At 35.4% G+C, this 19,069-nt stretch overlaps 1 protein-coding gene across 3 annotated transcripts in view; it reads left to right on the top strand.

Moving 5' to 3' along the window:
* The window catches only part of LOC118201124 (uncharacterized), a 177,236-nt gene that overhangs the window by 97,297 nt on the left and 60,870 nt on the right, over nucleotides 1-19,069 (top strand). For all 3 annotated transcript variants that reach the window (XM_085818332.1, XM_085818335.1, XM_085818337.1), the window contains one exon: nucleotides 11,475-13,363. In XM_085818332.1, the coding sequence (XP_085674458.1) occupies nucleotides 11,674-13,363 (1,690 nt within the window). In that variant the 5' untranslated portion in view covers nucleotides 11,475-11,673. The remainder of the gene's footprint in view (nucleotides 1-11,474; nucleotides 13,364-19,069) is intronic.

Below are 19,069 nucleotides of genomic sequence, written 5' to 3'. Positions count from 1 at the left end.
CACCCGCTTTTTTTTTTTTTTTTTTTTTTTTTAAGTGATGCACGTCACACAAATTTATACTACAAAAAAGGGCAGCACAATTTTCATCTCTTTCAAAGAATGCAATTGTGTCTTCCTTGGCTACCATATTGAAATAACCTTGACAACGCCTGTTCCGCCATTTTTCAGCCTATTATCTCTGTCTATCGGTCGCGTTAGAAAGAAGAAAAAAAAAAAAAAAAAAAAAGTACCAGTATTTTGATTTGACGGGATCTAGCGTGCATTCCTCACACTGTTCATCTTCTTTATTTTATTTTATTTTATTTCACTTTACAAAGCTTCTTCCTGTACAGCTATTATATGCGTTGCGTGGGCAAATCACAAAAGACGAATACAGAACTTAGTAACTAGTTACACAAAACGGAACCGGGTGGAATAGTGAATTCAACACTGCAGAAACCTATCTTGGGGAGGGGGGGGGGACGGTAATGTATAAGAGTTTAAAACTGTACATGGTAAAAAGAAGGGACCAAATGCGGTGACTTTTTTTTTAATAGTGTGTATGTTCTGAACCCAAACATTGCTGAAAGTATTTGACAGGAAAAAAAAAAAAAAAATTCCTGGCTGTCATCTGGATTAGGCTGAAAATAGTAGGCTGAAGTTGATGTCATTGAATAATAAGGTTATGCGGGTAACTCATCTTTATGCATTTATTCTAATGCACAAAGAGAATCGCATGAAAAATATGATTTCAAAGCTAGAAAGTGTAAAACAAGTTAAACTAAAAAATAACATTTAGAGATTGTAAACCAACTAAATAGCAGAGTTCCCCCCTTTCCCTTCATGGATTCTAAAGAATAAATTTGTTTTGTGCACAGTAAGTCTTTTATTCACAAATTTAATTCGTTCCTGGACACCGTTCATCAAACGAAACAAGTATCCCTATAGGTTTAATGTAAAACACATTAATTCGTTCCTGAACCAAGGATGATTGCTTCCTTAAATTTTACAATAGTGCTTTGTGCACAAATTTCTAACTTAAAACCAATTGAAATCTATATATAGTTAGAGAAAAAAAATGTCCGCTTTTTTTTTTTTTTTTTTTTTTTGTAATTCCTCTAAATCTGATTCTGATTTTAATGAAATTTTGCATCCTTGAAATTCCAAATAAAGCGAAGGTCACTATCTACATAAGAATTCGAAAAACTTCCTCACTAGGATAACCTCTTTATATACACAGATTTTGAGCGAATTTTATGATATTTTTATTACTAACTCAGTAATTTAAAAGCTTTGCATACTCATTCAGCGAAAAAAGTAAGATATTTATGTTTCAGTTTTAATGAAAAAAAAAAAAAAAAAAACTCGTATCGAATGTGGCTATTACCAAAGCGCAAACATCTTCGGAAATTATAAACAAACTAAGCAATTTGAAAGAAATGTGTTGCCACTTCCCGAATTAAAACTTTTCATCTTCCACGCGGCAGTGCGTTGTACTTCATCAAAATGTAAGCTATTTAATTATTCTTTCAAATTTATTCTGTTATTAATTAACAAATTAAACGTATTAAAAGAAAGTCAAATTCATATTAATTATTATTAATTACTAACTAGACCCATGAGACAAGAATGTCTGTTTGCGTGTGTGTGTAAATCATACAAAATCCATTGTCTTCATAAGATTTCTCAAAAACCGCCCGCGTGTCCATGTCGTTTGTGTTAGAAAACGTTGCATTTACGACATCAATTTTAATTTCACGTCGTTGTTGCGTTCCCCGCTATCGTTGGAAGTCATACGAGCACATAATAAGCAAATCTTTTGACAGCCTATGGCATCCTTTGTATGTGGCATATGTGGTAATTAAACCAAAGAACGTAATCTGATTCCATTCTAATTCTTTGAGTGAGTTGTCAGTTGGATCTCTATTCAAGGCTGATATTATGATGAAAATTTTGAAATTTTAACTATTCAGGAAAGCAGGAAGAGGTGAATCTTACGAGTATGAGTTTACAGTTAATTACTCTGTTAAGGAATGGATTATTTTTTATCCTTTTGTTTTTGTTTGCTTAAATATACATTTTATACACACACTGGCCAATGAGAAGACTTTGAGATTTTCATTTGAATGCGTGCTAGGGATGAAGTATGCAAATTCTTTTATGAGGTGGGTTATACTTGGTTAGGATGCTAGTATTAAGAATGCTTTTCGCGATGAATGACGTAAAATGGGAAAAACGACAGATTTTTCACCATTTGAAAGAGAGCTTATTGTTGGTGCCCGTTTAGCAGGGGCCTCGATTTCGAAGACAGCAAATCTCACTGGATTCTGAAGAGCAGCCATATCTAAGGTTTCCAAAAGTTGGAATCAGAACCCACAGTTCTTTTCTAGAAGACAAAACTGCGGTTCGAGCACAGTTTTTCAAGAGAGTAATCGATGTCGTGTCCGACGAATTGTATGGAAGAACAGGGACGCTGCTATGCTTCAACTGACACAAATCGTCAACCAAGGCTTTTCCCAACAGATTTCAGCTCGAACCATGCGCAGAGAATTGCAGAGGATAGAAATGCGTAGTCTTGTGCCTGTGAGAAAACCACTCATGATGGAAGACGTCAAATTTGGCGAGAATTCCACGAAGCCATGACTTCGTCTTGCCTTACTCGCACTGTGCAAGGGTCTGGTGGGAGTATCATGATATGGGGTATGTTCTGCTGGCATGGAAGTGGTGCTCGAGGATGAACAAACAACCATGAGATACCTAGATATACTGGCAGTTCAAGTGCACCCTGCAGTGCTACCTTTTTACCCTGATGGCGACAGATACTTCATGGACGATAATGTTACTATACATCATGCCAGAAGTGTTCAAAATTGGTTCGCTGAAGATCATTCTGACTTCCAACACCTTCCCGGGCCACCGCATAGCTCGGATCTTAACTCCATAGAAAATGTGTGGGATATGGTGGAAAGACGCATCCGACAGTGATCTCCTCTTCCTTCTAATTTACAAAATCTAAAAAGTTGCCTAAGCCAATGCAGGGTTATTCTCTGGACGTAAATGCACTCCAGAAGCATGTAAACTCGATGCCCAAATGAATCAGCAGTTATCCGGGCAAAAGGTGGTCCAATAAAGTAATCATCTTGGGTTTCTAATTCATTGGCCGGTGTTTGTATAAATTCTGTCCTTGGAATGAGGGTTATACATTCTTTAGGTCTTTTGAAAGGCAAAAGATTCTTTACAAAATGTATTGTACATTTCCTCTGTAACCATGTGTATCTTAAGTAAAAGAGTTATAAGGCAAAATTTTCCGTTCTTTTTATTATTAGTTTTCATTTAAATATAAAAACATCACTTTTATATTTTTGTGAGATAATGTACTTTTCTTATCGAATCTGATATAACGAACCAAAATTTCCGGTCCTTGAAGTTCATTATAACGGGTTTCGAGTATATTTGAAATTCATTTGAAGTGTGGAGTGGAGACATGATCAATGAGTGATGTTCTGCCAGAGATTCAAAACCTTGGACCTCCTTACTGCTGACGCTTTTTCCGATTATACCACAAAGGCATGCTAGACAGAAGGAGAGAATCCCTAACAAAAAGACACTAATTAGTAGCTATGTAGTAATCAACTGAAATCTGAAAACAAAGTAATGATATGCATTCAGTTATGAATATATAGGATTGATATATTGTGTTATGTGTTTTATCATAATTTTTAGTTTTTATTAACACACTCCAAAATAAGAACTTTCATAAAACATATAGAAATCTATTTTATGGGCATTATCAAGGAATAAGTTTTCGGGATTAATAAGCGGGAACCCTTTCAGTAAAATAATTGCGCTCCAAGGGCCTAGTTCTTCAGACGACCTTTACATATTGTTTGACTGTAAAGCAACATTTCTTTTTAAATGATCTTCACTGACAGTTAAGCGGTTCTCTTGAACTCTGAAAAGAAACGAATATTCCATTTTAATATGGATTCTACAGATATATCTTCGATTTCGACAGATATATCTTCGAGCCGTACGAAGCTTCTAGTGCTCATTCTGCTGATTCTCTGCTGTACAAATTATCCAGCATTGTGAAGTGTATGACGTGCTAAGACCACCGTATATTGCACATTATTATTGTGCCAACCTGTAGTCTATGGAATACTTTCTGTGTTCGCTTGTAAATCTGTTCACCCAGTTGTGTAAAATTCATTCCAGTTTCTGTTTGCGTTTAGAAAGAATTTTAAGTTTTTATTTGGAACTTAATTTAAATTTTATCTCATTTAATTTTTAATATATTCCACCCGTGGCCAAATGGTTGAAGCCGAGAAGCATTGTTAGTTCGCCTTTAGTTCCGTTCCCTGGCAGTGAGTGCACAGCCCAATGCATAAGGTTTTTAAAATTTATCCCATTTACAATGTTTGATAAGCATTTGTCCATATCTTTCCATATATTTATTATATCCATATATTTGTTTTACTACGTAACACGATGTGAAACAGTGAATCATCGCGGGTCGTTTTGGGGCTTGTAAAGGAGAAACTAGTTCTCTATTACAAATGATGTTTGATACGGTAGCAAGCGAACAACTAACATTTTTTTCCCCCCCATAAGAAAGCAATAAATAATGTGTCTTTCTTTCAGTGGTAAAGCAGGTAGAAAAATTGTTTGAAAAAGTTATTCGTCTGAAATATATGGATGAAATAAATGATACTAGCCTTAGGCGTAAAAACTCGCGATTAAAATTCACAATATCATATTAACACGAGGTGTTGTATGAAAATCAGAAAAGCACTACAGAAACGTTAGAACTGTGTAAAGTGGCGAATAATGAAGTTGCCGAGAGAAAGTCTATTTGTATTAGTTTCCGAGAGAATCTATTTGAATGGCCTAAGAGCTTCAAAAACAAGACGTGACGGATGACAGCAAAAGCTGATAGCCAAAAGATTCGGTGACGGACATTAGCATGTATGCGAGTTGAGATATATTGTAACAAGACATTAAATATAATATCGGTTGCTGAAGTTTTATAGATTAATCGAGATACCGATTTTAATGGAGGGATTGGTATTACAAAGATTTTTGTGAAGTTCGTGTCAGCACGTTCTCTGTGAGAGATGTACTAGCCCAAGAAAACGGTTACCCAATTAGATCATCCCTACTTCTGTAAGTTCTATATTTTCCTGTGATTTTGGCTATATCTACCACTGAAAAGAGAAAATTTTTTTAATGTAACAGATATCCAACAAATTTTGAAAAAAGTATTGAGCAATATTTCGGGGCATGAGTTCCTGGCTTGTTTCCAGAAATGTGAAAGCTATCTAAAACAATAATATATTAGATGCATAAAGGGAGTACTTTGGTTCTCTAACATACAGTTCAACGTGCATAATTTTGAAAGGTGTATTCCTTGAATAAAGCTCTCAATAACATGTGATGACAGTTCTTTAAAATATAAGATTTCAAATTTGAAACTTAATTATAACATTAGCTACCAGTTAGAAAAATCTAGTATATGTTTTACCAAATAAATGCTTTTGATAGCTGTTATCCTTGTTGTAGCAGATAATTCGCTAATTTCATACTTTCTTTAAGTCAAGTTATATAAGCAGAATTTTCTTTAATAGATAATCCATAATCAGTACCATGGCTTCATGAGATTTTCTGGTTCTGTTCATATGCAAGATGATAGACACTCAGGGGGATTTGATTGACACTACAGTCAAGATTTGAGACAATAAACAGGTCAACGATCGATCGATCGTTACAGCTGAGCTGTAAATGAACTGGACAAGTATAAAAATAAATGGAAATATAATAATCTGATGGTTCGTGTTTTGATCACCAGCTTCGTTTCTGTTAGTTTCATTTTCGAAGACCCAACTTTTCTACTAAATAGCATTTGCAAAACATAATTCATTCACAAGCAGCAAGATTGTCAAGCAAGTCAGATTGTAGAATAAATAATGAATGAAACTAAATGAATTAAGTTTATTAAAATAATAATAAAACGTTTTGGAAAATAACTTATTTCTGGTAACACGAAATTTTAAACGCCTTCGTTTCAATTAAAAAAAGCGCTTTACTTCGCTTAAAAGAGGGTAATAAAATTGTTAAAGTAATGTTAAGTTAGCATATTGCTTAAAACGGCTTAATTTCTAAGATTAGAAGTGCCGCAGCCCTATGGAAGACCGTCAGCAAAGAGGAACAAGAGTAAATAAATAAGTAAAAGGACTATTAAACTCATTAATAATTTTAAAATTAAATAGTTAATTATTATCAAATTAATTAATGTTTATAAATTGTTATTTAATCAGTAATTATTATATAATTAATTAATTATAATTTAATTGATAATTATTAGATAATTCATTATTATTTATTGAAATATTTAAAGATTGAAGTAATTAAATAATTAAAATTAAATAAAATGTAAAGAGATAAATTGAAATTTAATAAACGATTTTTAATATAATTTTATTGTTAAAATAAAAGCCGCAGCCTTCTTATTCAGGGCTCCGATGCGTTCTGGCTAGATTTATGATTTATTACAAAAGCTAAGAAGTACCGGAGCTGATATCCAATGGGCTCCGACCCAATTTAAGCTCTGATCGTACGGGAGGGGAGTTCTTTTATCATCACAAAAATTAAATATACTTAAAAGTATAGCTGATGAAAATTCCAGGGCGAAACAGAATGAGGGTATGAGTGAGTGGAAACAACAAATGAGAGGAATCTTGGTGAGAGAAAACTTTTTTTTTTTTTTTTTTTTTTTACCGCGGCTCTCTGCTGATATAATTATAACCATCAAGCAGATGTCTGTCAGGGGTAAAATGAGTTCTGAATCTGACTCCTAAGGATGAATGTAAAGTTGCTGGTTACGCTTTCCCCCCATTAGTGGATACTGTAAGAAGACGATGTATAGGACGTGCTTGAGCAGTTTATCTCAGTATTTCACTCTTATTGTAATCTTATTTAGGGCTCCGGTGCGCTCGGGCTAAAATTGTAATTGATCTTAAAAACTGAGAAGTGCCGGAGCCGGTTTCCGGCGCAATTTAAGCACTGGCTTAAAAATTGGTTTGTTGATTGAATCCTTCGTTCTTTGAAATTATTATAGTTCGTTTGATAAAAGTATCAAGATTTGTGATATAAATTCTAAAATAAATTTAATAAATAAGATGTGCTAATCACCAGTTTTAGAGGAAAAACTTTTCTTTAAATAATTATTCAATAGAAAATGATAATGATCAGCAGTGGTCAAGTGGAAAAAATACTGAATATTAGTAATTTAACCTAGGTTCAAATTCATGTGAACGGGCTGCCTGCTAGGGCATTCTGTGTTTTTTTTCCCCCGTATGTAACGTTGAAATGAAATAGTTTCCTTTGGAAAATCCTCCACGAGTGCATCTGTTCTTGTAGGCAGGTAACTCTCTCGTACTTTATCGTTATCAAATAAATGAAACTAGAAAAAGAGTGGAAAATGTTTGGTGTTTGACAAACAGGATGTAATAATAGTTGTCCATTGTACATTAGTTAAATGTTGATTATTACAATGGGACCCTACTATAACGAACTTCAAGGAAGCGCAAGTTTGGTTCGCTATATCGAGTAGTTCTGTATATCCGATTCGATAAGAAAATTAAGATTATGTTGCAAAGAAATACAAAACAATGCTTTTATATTTATATGAAAAAGATTTACGAAAAATACTCGTGAATTTACCTTTAACTTTTATGTAAGTTTATGGTTGCAAAAGAAAGATTCAATAACTTTTGTAAAGAATGTTTTATGTTTCTCAAAACTCAGACAAAGAATCAAAGAACCTACGTACGTTCTTTGGTGTAATGGTCATATACAACACATACAAAAAACGCCCTGCGGTGTTAAGACAAAGAAGTTGAAGGGAACCGTATAGATTCTTTGGTTAAGACTTGCTTATTATGTACTCGTTCTCCTAGATTAGGGGTAACGCCTGTTTCTCATTTTTTCCTGTGTGTTTTGAAACACAGAGAAAAGTGGGGTTGAACATCAAAGGAACGTGATGTAAAGGTGTTTTCCTTTCAAATAAAATGGCCTAATATACTCAAGTATACCTCAAGTATGTTAATATACTAAACGTGGATGATTTTAAGAGGTAGTAATTTTTTCGTTAAAACTTGCAGAAATTCTGTGTAAAATGTGAAAAATACAAAAACGTTTGAATCGAAGATATGCTTATAGTTCGTTGTATTCGATTTTCATAATTTTACTGCTTTATGTAAGTGTAAGACGGAACCAAAAGTTCGTTATTTACATTCGGGGATTCGTTATAAGCCGGGTTGTTTGTAACGGGGTGCCAGTGTGTTTTAGAAAATGTAGGTACTTTCAATAACGCTATAACAGGATTTAATATTAAGTCGTTGAGTAAGGCATGCCTCAAGTATGTTTTCTGAAGTTCTGTTATCTGAGTAAACACTGAAGTTGAGTAACATAGTCTCAAAAGAGTTCCCCCTCCCCCTTGGAGTAATCTCGCCAAAATAAATAAAAAAAGGGAGGAATAAGAAACGATCGTATTATTGATTAATACCTTTGATAGAATTTAAAATTGTTCCAAAATTATCTTACTATTGTTGAGATGAGAATGAGTCATGCTTCTAAAAAGCAGACACTTGAATGATTACTTTCCATCTATGGCTATCATTATAGTGTATTTACTTAGCTCAAAGTTGCCTATTTAGGACTTCCTAAAGGTGGCGTTATAACTCGCGATTAAAACTATTGGGATTTTTTTTTTTTTTTTTCTTTTCTCACTCTCTCTTTTATTAAAGGTTATACATCTTACTGCCAGCATATTTCATAGCAGCACGTTAAAAATACGCTTATAACAGGGAGGCCCGGCCTTTTTCTTGCATCGACCGATTTTGATAGAATGGTTTTCTTCATCCACCTCCCTTACATTTTTCTCTATAATGTATAAAATACAACATAATGCAAATAATTGCCCATAAATATCTTAAAGATAACGTTTAGCAAATATTATCGCCCTGCATTATATTTGAAGAAATTAAATAATAAAGAATCTGCATAAATGTATGTTTTTTTTTTTTCGCATTGTGATAAAACAACGGTACCTAGAGCCATCCAATTTTGAATGACGTAATCCTCTTGCGAATATGGTCGTCTGGAAGCCTCAATTTGAAATTTGGAATTTGTTTTATTATCGATTTCATATTTTGTAAAACTTTAATGAATTTTTGATTAACAAACTCAAGGATTTCAAAGCCAACAATGGCAACGCTGTACAGAAAAAACATTTTTACCCCCAGCGCGCGAGATTCTGTATCGGAAATTCTAAAGGATATGCTCAATTTAAAACTGTTTTGCGATATTGCTTTTGAACTGAATTTTAAGTGCGAAGAACGTGATATTTAATAAATAAAGGTAACAGACAAAATGTTTTTAAAAAAAACGCCCCTTTGGACGTAATTTAAAATCTGAAGCCTTTCAGTTTTTATTTTAATATTAGTATTGTTAAAATTTACAAATATAAACTTTTCAGAAAGAAAATCACAAATTTTAATTACACAGAAATTCGATTTCAATAAATGGGATGGTTGCGCCCTATGTAGTGATTCAGTTTTTTCAATATTTTGTATAAAATTACTTAACTTATTAAATTACTTCGTTCAGAAATGTTCAACTTGTTTCTTGTCTTCCATTAAAGTTCTGCGTTCTTCGTGTGCGTTTTTGATTTTATTTGTGTTTTTGCATTTTATTTTTTATAGTGAATTTATTGCATAAAATATTTATATATTGAAAAAATTAATATTGATTTAAAATATATTAAATGATTTTAGTATATATTTTTGTTACGCTTATTTCATACGATTTCTTCTTTACTGCATAATACATCTTTACATCAATATACAATCTTCAATCCAAAGGGACAATTTTCCCAGAAGGGCTTTGAATTTCATTTCGGCATTTTGCGTCGTCCACCATAAAACGGCGTTTCACTTTTCAAATTGTTGAAGCCAAATATTACAGCCCTGCATTATATTTAAAGAAATTAAGCAATGAAGAATCTGCATGAATGTATGTATATTTCTCGCATTGTGAAAAAACAGCGGTACCTAGAGACATCAAATTTTGGATAATGTAGTCCTCCGTTCGAAGATGGGCATCTGGAAGCCTCAATTTGGACTTTGGAATTTGTTTTATTATCTATTTCCTATTTTGTAAAGCATTTATGAGTGTTTGATTAAGAAATTCAACGATTTCAAAGTGAGCAATGGCAGCACTGTAGCACTGTACAGAAAAAACATTTTTATCTCCAGCGCGCGAGACTCTATATCGGAAATTCTAAAGATATGCTCTTTTTAAATATTTTGTGATATTGAATTGAATTTTATGTGGTTTAAGTAGGAAGAACATAATACTTATTAAATAAAGGTAACATACAAAACGTTAAAAAAATGCTCTGTCGGGTGTAACATAAAATCTGAAAGCTTTCATTTGTTAATAAATTTTTTTATTTTATTTATCTTTTAATTTTTTTGGAGGAAGTGGTAATCAATAGCATCTTGATTATACCGATCAATTGCTGCTGCATTTTCGGATATCGAACCCCAACGAACGCTTGATCATCATGGACTCCCTTTAAAATTTCATCAACTCGCAAGGAGTCAATACCGACCCCGTTGTGATCCCTGTTGTATTAAAATCTATTTTACTTGAGCTGATAGCGACCATACATGAGAGAATCACATGAATTTCTGTTGGCAGAGGTTGCTAGTAAGCATGCTGATGATTGAATCTTTTTCTAGCACAGCGGTTTTCGATTTTTTTTGGGGGGTAGGGGGGCCTGTGCACCCTTTTAACGCTTGCTAGACAACCATTCCCCCTCTTCGATACCAAACTCGAAATATATATATATATATATATTAATGTGTTTAATAAATTAAACAACAAAATGTTTAGAAAAGAATACCTGAACTTGAATAAAAGTAGTTTTTTGTATTCGTAAAGTAAAACTAAATATTTACCTTATATGTTGGTCAATTGTGCATTTTTTGATTTAAAAGTGATTGAATTATGTTGTTTTTATGTTCCGCTTAAGGTTTTTATGCCTTTAATTAGTTTACATGCAATAGTTGTAGAATTATCACCAATTTAAAAGTTTAAGTATTGCTAGGCCTAACATGGCGACAGTTTGATTTATATTTGAAACTCTTAGTAATGTGTCAGTTTCTGTGTCTTTTGCACAGTGGAACTGAAAGTTAACTTCAATTTTTGTGCACCAAAAATTTTTCTGCCGGTTCGCTATTTGCTATTTGACATTTGAATATTGCTATTTGACTTGGTGATTTTTCGTTTTTTAATACATTTATTTTGAAATAAATTTTTGAATGAAATGCAGTTTTTACTAATAATGTAGATAAGTTTATCTTGATAAATATGTATTAAAGTTATCCTACTTTTATTAGAATTAATATTAACATGATTTGTTTATTTTTCAGGAAGGTATCAGGGGTTGCTTCCGTAATATGCATTTTGTGCACTGTTTTCTCCATAAATTATAACGTGGACAAAAATGCTGTTGATAACTTATATGGAAAATGTTTTTACGGAAATATGGGATGCAAACTTTAAAAGTAGGTGACTGAAATATTTCTGCTTCCCATGCATTCTTATTAGTAATCACATATTTCCTTTAAAATGCCAGCGTGTTCTACATACTCTCCTGACTTGAAAAAGAACTTCGATTATTTCCAGAGGAAAAAAGTGGGAAGCATTCGTGATAATCCAAAATTGCTGAAAATACGGCAGCAGTTTGAAAATGCTTCCCAAGAAACCTCGAAAAAGAAAGATCTTCGCAAAGACATTAAGTGGCCTGATAGTGCACCCTCTTCCTTCAGTCTTAGTTTATCTAAGAGTTCTGGAACTGTCATCTTGGACGAACTTCTTAAAATCAACTCCAAGTTTTCTAGTAAAACAGAAGTATTTTTAAAGAGTCAGTTAGATAATTCGCAAAACCGGCGCCATTCTGAGGGTGAAGTAGAAGATCGTCATAGTTTGACGCTTTTTACATGTAACAGTTCCTCAGAATTGGCTGGTCGGAAAGCGAGTGAAAACAAATTAGGTGTAACTTCAGTTACTAATGAAGTTTCAGTTCAGAATAATAGAACTTCTGGTAAACGATCTCCTGTTGCTACTAAAAGCTTTATACCTTCTAAGTCAATACAAAAACAAAAGAACACTGTAAGTAAGAGAGATACCTCTGAAAACTCATCTTCAGAATCTGGAGTTCACACAAACTCATCTGCCTCAGAGGAGGAAAACATTAATGCAGTTTCTAAAAATTCTGCATATCATATGTTAAAGGAAAACTCGGTTAGATTAGTGGACAGCCAAAAAGATGCTCCACCGATTCCAAAACGAGGACTTTCACCAGCTGTTCAAAATAATTTTTCCTGTTTGACAACTTCGCGGCGAAACTTTAGTAAAGTACCTCAGCCGCTTTCTAAAGAAGTGTCTACATCACAGAGCTTAATCAAAGCCAATAGCGTCCAAAAGGCCATCCAGATATACGAAGGTATGTCATCCAATGATGTTAAAAAGAATAAAATGGTCAAAAATCAAACCAGTCAGAAAGTAACTCCAAGAAATTATATTCATGATAACATCAGAAGATCAGGCATACCCAGGCGTTCTTCTAGGAGAAACAGCATGCGCAAATCTAAATGCTTATTGGACAAAGATATGCCGAAGACATCACCAGTTCTGAAAACCTCTGAAAGTAAAACTTGCAGAGAAGATAGTGGTATAATCGTGAGTGATACGGAAGATAAAAATCAGAGTATTTATCAGACTTTGTCTACCGTAGTGAACATATCTCAAAGTCAATATGATCCTTATGACAGACTGAGCAGGATCCATGATGTTATGAATCGTATTCATAAAGGTCAGTCATCTACTTGCGCTGCCTGCAAAGCTATTCCTTCGAGTGTGCTACAATATAGAACAAACGAATCCTCTTTCCTTCAAGTAAAATGCAATGAAGCGGCTCCACATCATCATCCTCCTTGCATTTGTTTCTCGTGCCAACATTCCATTTTTAGTTGCTCCTTAAAGAGTGAAGCATCCCAGCCTGATCACGTCAATGAAGATAATTTGTATTACAATGTTTGTTGTCTTAATTCACCTAATCGCGAAAGCTGGCGACAGTCCAGACGGAGACCTGTGTGTGAACAAAATGGCCGCCTTTGTATTGTGAACTGCGATATGGAACAGCATTCTGACAACTGTGATCTTTCGAAGTGTAGTGAGGAATTTTACGAGAAACTGTCTGAATGGCATTCGACGCCAGCTGACTCAAAAAGAAGGCATCCTACAAAGCAAATATGTGGTGAGTCTTTATTATAATCTCATGATTCTTTATTAATTCAATACTGTCACTGCATTTGTAAAATATGTTCCAGATCAAATCCTGAGCATTTTCGACAGATTTTAACACCCGAGAAAAATTTCGTATTTTCACCTCCGAAATATTTTTATAATTTTTTTAATTTATTACTCTTAATTTTGTGTGTTCTTTCAATTTTTGCTTGAGTCAAGTGCTTTACAGCTGATTTCAAATGGATTTACTCCAAGGACCGGTAAATTATTTTGGTACGTTCTCATGGACTGGTAAGTGTAATAATTCGACCCATTGGCACAATTTTTGGACAGATAGCTGGATATTTTGCGGGCTGGCAAATATTTCTTGCGGACCGGCGGTTGAGAAACACTGCTTTACATGACCCATTTTCGTCACTGCTCTGTCTGAATATAATATAAAGTCTTGATTTTTTCTTTCTTTAATTAATTTTACAGTTCAAAATTTAATTAGAAGAAAATAGGTTACTGTAATTAGTCCACCATTGTTAAGTTTCGAAATGGCTGGCTGTTATTGATTTTTAAATAGAGTTAGAGAAAATGGTATTAAAACTAGGTAAAGAAGAAATTTTAATTCTTTTCATAAATATCATAACTGCATTTAATATGTTATGAAATTTAATTTGTTTCCAAACGATTATGTAAGTGTCGATAAAAAGAGTTTCAGAAAATAACTAAAAGCTGAAGATGGCTGTTGAGTGTTTTCTGTTATTAAATTGACAAAGGGTCATTCACATTACCAGTAAATTAATGTATTACTTCAGGTTAAATACAGAAGTAAATTGATGCGTGAATTGATGCGGATTTTACATTTCTAATAAATACACTGCTGCCCATTAAAATTGCAATGCCAGGAAGGTATGATCTAACAAATGTCAAAATCACATGACATGAAGAAGAAACTGGGATATGCAAATGATTACTATTTCAGCTCATTTACTATTCACTACTATTTCAAGCAAGGAAAAACGACATCTGAAGCAATGCATAAAAGAAAAGTTGTGTAGTGGATTTCTCATTCGGAAAGTGCTTTGTTTGGTTGCAGTTTGCTCAAAATATCGTGTTATGCCTCGAATAAAAAGAGGAAATGCTTACCAGCAAGTTTCGAAATTCCATAGAGGCAGGATCGTTGCCTATCGGAAGTGTAGATTATTGTTCCGTGATTGTTGCCAGTCGCCCTGGTCGACATCCAACCACTGTCATGCAAATATAGAATCATTGAATTGCTGAGGGTCATACTGAATGGCATGCAGAATCTCAACATCCTCATATGACTAATGCCAGAAAAGACAGATGTATTGTGAGGTCAGCTCTGCAAAACTGTACGACCACATCACGGACCATTAGTCAGGAAATGAGCATGTTTGCAGCACGCCCAGTATCAGCTTGTAAGGTGCGTCAACGTTTGCAGCAGTGTGGGCTATCAACAGGGTGACCATTACTTTGGCTTCCTTTGACAGTGCTGCATAGAGAGAGATGGCGACTCTGGTGCACCAAATGACAAAGCTGGATACAGAAGTGGCACGATGTCACCTTTTCAAACGAGTCCCGGTGCTGTGTGCTGTATTCTGATGGCCGTATGTGTCTGGAGTGTCCGAGGAAACCTCACATCGCCTGCTTGCTTTCGATATCGGCATAGGTGCCGGCACCTATGCTGATATCGAATGGTTTGGGCAGCCATTTGGGCACACAACACACACATCTCTAGTTCGGATCAACAGTAATTTGAACGCAGATGAGTATATTTCTGACATCTTACATCCAGTGGTTGTGCTGTATCTTCGAGGCCCTCAAACGCCATGTTCCAACAAGATAATGCAAGACCACATGTTGCACATCGTATTCTGACCTTCCTTGATACACAGGGTACTCTACTGCTGCTCTGGCCTGCACGGTCTCTAGATATGTCACCCATTGAAAACATCTGGTCATGGGTTACTAAGAGACTGGCCCGCCACCCCTCTCCAGCTAATACGGTTGATGAAGTATGGCATAGAATTGAAGCAGCATGGAATGAGTTGCCCATATCTATCATCCAAGCCCAGCTTGACTCCATGCCTAATTGGGTAAGGGCAATTTCAGCTGCCAGGGGTGGCAGCAGTTTCTGCTAATTTCGCAACCCTGTAAACCTCCAAAATGCTTACAAATTTAATCACTCTGTCTTCATGCCAAACTATTTACATGCAATAAATATCTTTTTGCTTTCCCTCATGGTGGTGTAATTTTAATGGCCAGCAGTGTATTACCAGCAATTCCATATTTATATAAGCTGATGTCAGGTAGCCAAATGTATTTGGTGATTCACTCATTTTGTAGACGAGGGATGGGGCGCCTAACTAAAACATCATGTCACTCCACTTCCACAGCTTTTAGCGATTGAAGCCCTAGCTATTACACTCACGCCAAACACATCACGACCAATCACTATTATCTCCACCTATTTTCCTATACACTCACCTACAAATTCTGTTCGGACAGATTTGCAAACACTTTTAAATACTAACAATCGAGTCATCATAGGTGGAGATTTCAACGCACACCACCGCGAGTGGAACTGCTGGGATATCAATCAACACGGACGAGTCATACACGACATTGCCCTAGCGGCCAATATTCACCTAGCAGTACCAGATAAACCAACACACTGTGGGATAGGTAGACCATCAATTATGGATTTTTTTATTTTAAAAAACATCAACCCCCCGAGTTATGTCAAAAGTCTGACAGAATTGTCTTCAGATCATAATCCGGTGATGATGGAAATATCTATCGACTCCTACAGTACACCACACAAAAGAGCCCTTTTCACAAACTGGGCAGGTTATGCCAAAGCTCTAAACAACACTCAGTACCCTACCACCATGATACACTCCAGGGATGCGTTAGACGCTTATACTGAAGAATTCACTGATGAGCTTAAAGATGCCTTACTCAAAAACAGCAAAGCAATGAGAGCTGATAGAAGATACAAGAACAGTGCAATCCGGGAGCTGATCCGAAACAGAAATCGCACACGGAAGCAATGGCAGCGTTTCAGATGTCCTACGGATAAAATTCTACTTAATCAATTAAACCAACAAGTCAGGACTCTACTAAAAAAACATGCACAACATGACTGGGCCAGACACTTAGAAGCACTATCCACAGATGATAACTCACTGTGGAGTGCTGTATCTAAATTTAAAAGACGCAACACTAATATTTCGCCCATTAATGGCCCCCTAGGGATCGCATACACCGATTTTGAGAAAGCTGAGTCTATTGCAGATCACTATGCATCTCAATTTCGCACTCACAACATTTCTAACCCCCCATACAGAACACTTGGTTTCGACACTCATCACACAATTCCAAACAAAAACACACACAAACAACACACCCTTAATTATGCCATCAGAGGTTATTAGATATATCGAGAAGAGAAAGAACCGAAAAAGCCCTGGTATTGACAAAATCAGTAACAAGATGATCAAGGAAATGGGAGCAAAAATGCTATGTAAATTCTCCAAATTATTGAACGCTATGCTCCGTCTACATCACTTTCCAACCAATTGGAAAACTGCAATCATCGCGCCGATCCTGAAACCCGGAAAAGACCCTACGCTGGCTTCCTCCTACAGGCCGATCATTTTACTGTCGACCTTAAGCAAAATCGCTGAAGCAGTCATTTTAAATAGGATCCAAGAATTCCTCGAAGAAAATCAAATTCTCATCCCACAGCAATACGAATTCCGGAGCAAACACTCTACAACTCATCAATTGTACAGAGTCACAGAAATGATTGCTGAAGGATTCCAAAAAAGACACATCACTGGAGCACTCTTTCTCGATATTTCGAAAGCCTTTGATTGTGTATGGTTACAGGGCCTCACATACAAGCTAATCACTCTGGGTTTCCCAGATTACATCATAAACATCATTAATTCCTATCTATACGATAGATACTTTGTCGTTCGTTATAACAACACTCACTCTACACGGAAAGTAACCCTTGCGGGTTTACCGCAAGGAAGTTTGCTTTCGCCTACATTATTTTCTATTTATACAAACGACATCCCTCACAACCCTCTCACAACACTAGCACTCTATGCAGACGACACTGCGATCCTCTACCAAGCTGCGTCTATGGCCGCAGTCGTACAGGCACTACAAGAACACATCCATGCACTAGAGTCCTGGATGATTAAGTGGAAAATCAAGATCAGTGTTGAAAAGTCGGAAGCTTTCACGAAGAAAAGGATCTTCGACTTAAGTATCACCCTCAAAATGTACGACATCAGTATTCCCTGGGCCAAGCAAGCCAAATACCTCGGTGTCATTTTAGACCAAAAACTCACTTGGGCCCCACACATAACATTTGTTTTGAATAAGTTTCGGGGTACTAAAGCTTTACTCAACTCCCTAATTGCCCGAAACTTCGTTTTATCTATACAAAATACTTCATGTATATAGTAAAATACTTCATGTATATAGATCCATGCTGCGACCCATTATCACCTATGCCTGCCCAGTTTGGGGTTATGTGTGCAAAACTCACATGCTTAAAATTCAGCAAAGTTAAAATGTCATGCTGAGGATTATATCCAACAGTCCCTGGTTCTTCAGGAATGAGGCTATCCAGAATGAATTAAATATTGAAAGTATTAGCATACACATAGCAAAAATAGCACGGAAATTCTTCAGCAACATAGAAAAGATTAACAACAGTTCCATCCCAAGACTAAACTATGACTATAACAGCGAAGCTAACAAAAAAAGACCCGGAGCAGTTCTCCGGCACTTAATTTAAATCTTATCTACTGTTTTAATTACTGATTTTTTGCATTTCAATAGCTATTTTATGTTTGCATTCCTTCACCATACATATGCAACTCTTAAAAGCACACGCTCATGTGTCGCCATCTATCTTACAGAATATGAACCAATAATTCATCACACCATCACTTGATATGTTCAATTTATCCTATTTTTGTACCTAGTTCAGAACTCATTAAAATTAGGCCAACTTATTTCAGTCCAGAATCCCTTTACTTATTGTTATTGTATTATATCTAGACAACTCTCCCCTTTTTTTTTTTTTTTTTTTCTTTTCTTTTTCTTATTTTATCAAATAAATATACCCAGGATTTAAACGAAGTTTAAACTTTAAAATTTTTTCCCCTACCAATGCCTGTCGAGCAAGGAAATGCACTCTCTTTACAGGACTCCCATTGGATCACATGACCAGTAGCTCCTCCCACTCAACCATGGACCTGCCCTGCTACCCATTTCTCACTCATTTGAGCGCCGGACGTCGAAGCAGTAACTGTTACGTCTATCTCTCCTGACGGACGTTCTGACTTTACGATTTGTATATACGCAAGGCTCATGATTTAACTATCGCCAATTGCTTATCTTTACTTATGCCATGATTCAACAATCACTGAACTCTCTTGAGGAAAAATATTCTTCCTCTATTATCCTCTCCAACATGTTATGCCAGGAAAGATATGCCTATCTAAAATGAATTATGCACAGGATATGGCTGTCCCAGCCTAGGAGCCTGCTGAAGTGCCCAGCACCTGAGCCTTTGTAGACGAGGTACAGCTTTAAATCATATTTAAAATGTGATTGCGAAATATGGTCTGAAATTAATGTGGCCAATTTCAACTTGTGGTTAATACTGTATAAGGGTTTT

The sequence above is a fragment of the Stegodyphus dumicola genome, chromosome 1 (assembly GCF_044657685.1).
Source record: "Stegodyphus dumicola isolate Sdum_Otavi_A_Nest chromosome 1, ASM4465768v1".
NCBI lineage: Eukaryota > Metazoa > Arthropoda > Arachnida > Araneae > Eresidae > Stegodyphus > Stegodyphus dumicola.
Note: the sequence above shows the minus strand (reverse complement) of the source record. Positions and strands in the feature narration are given on the sequence as shown.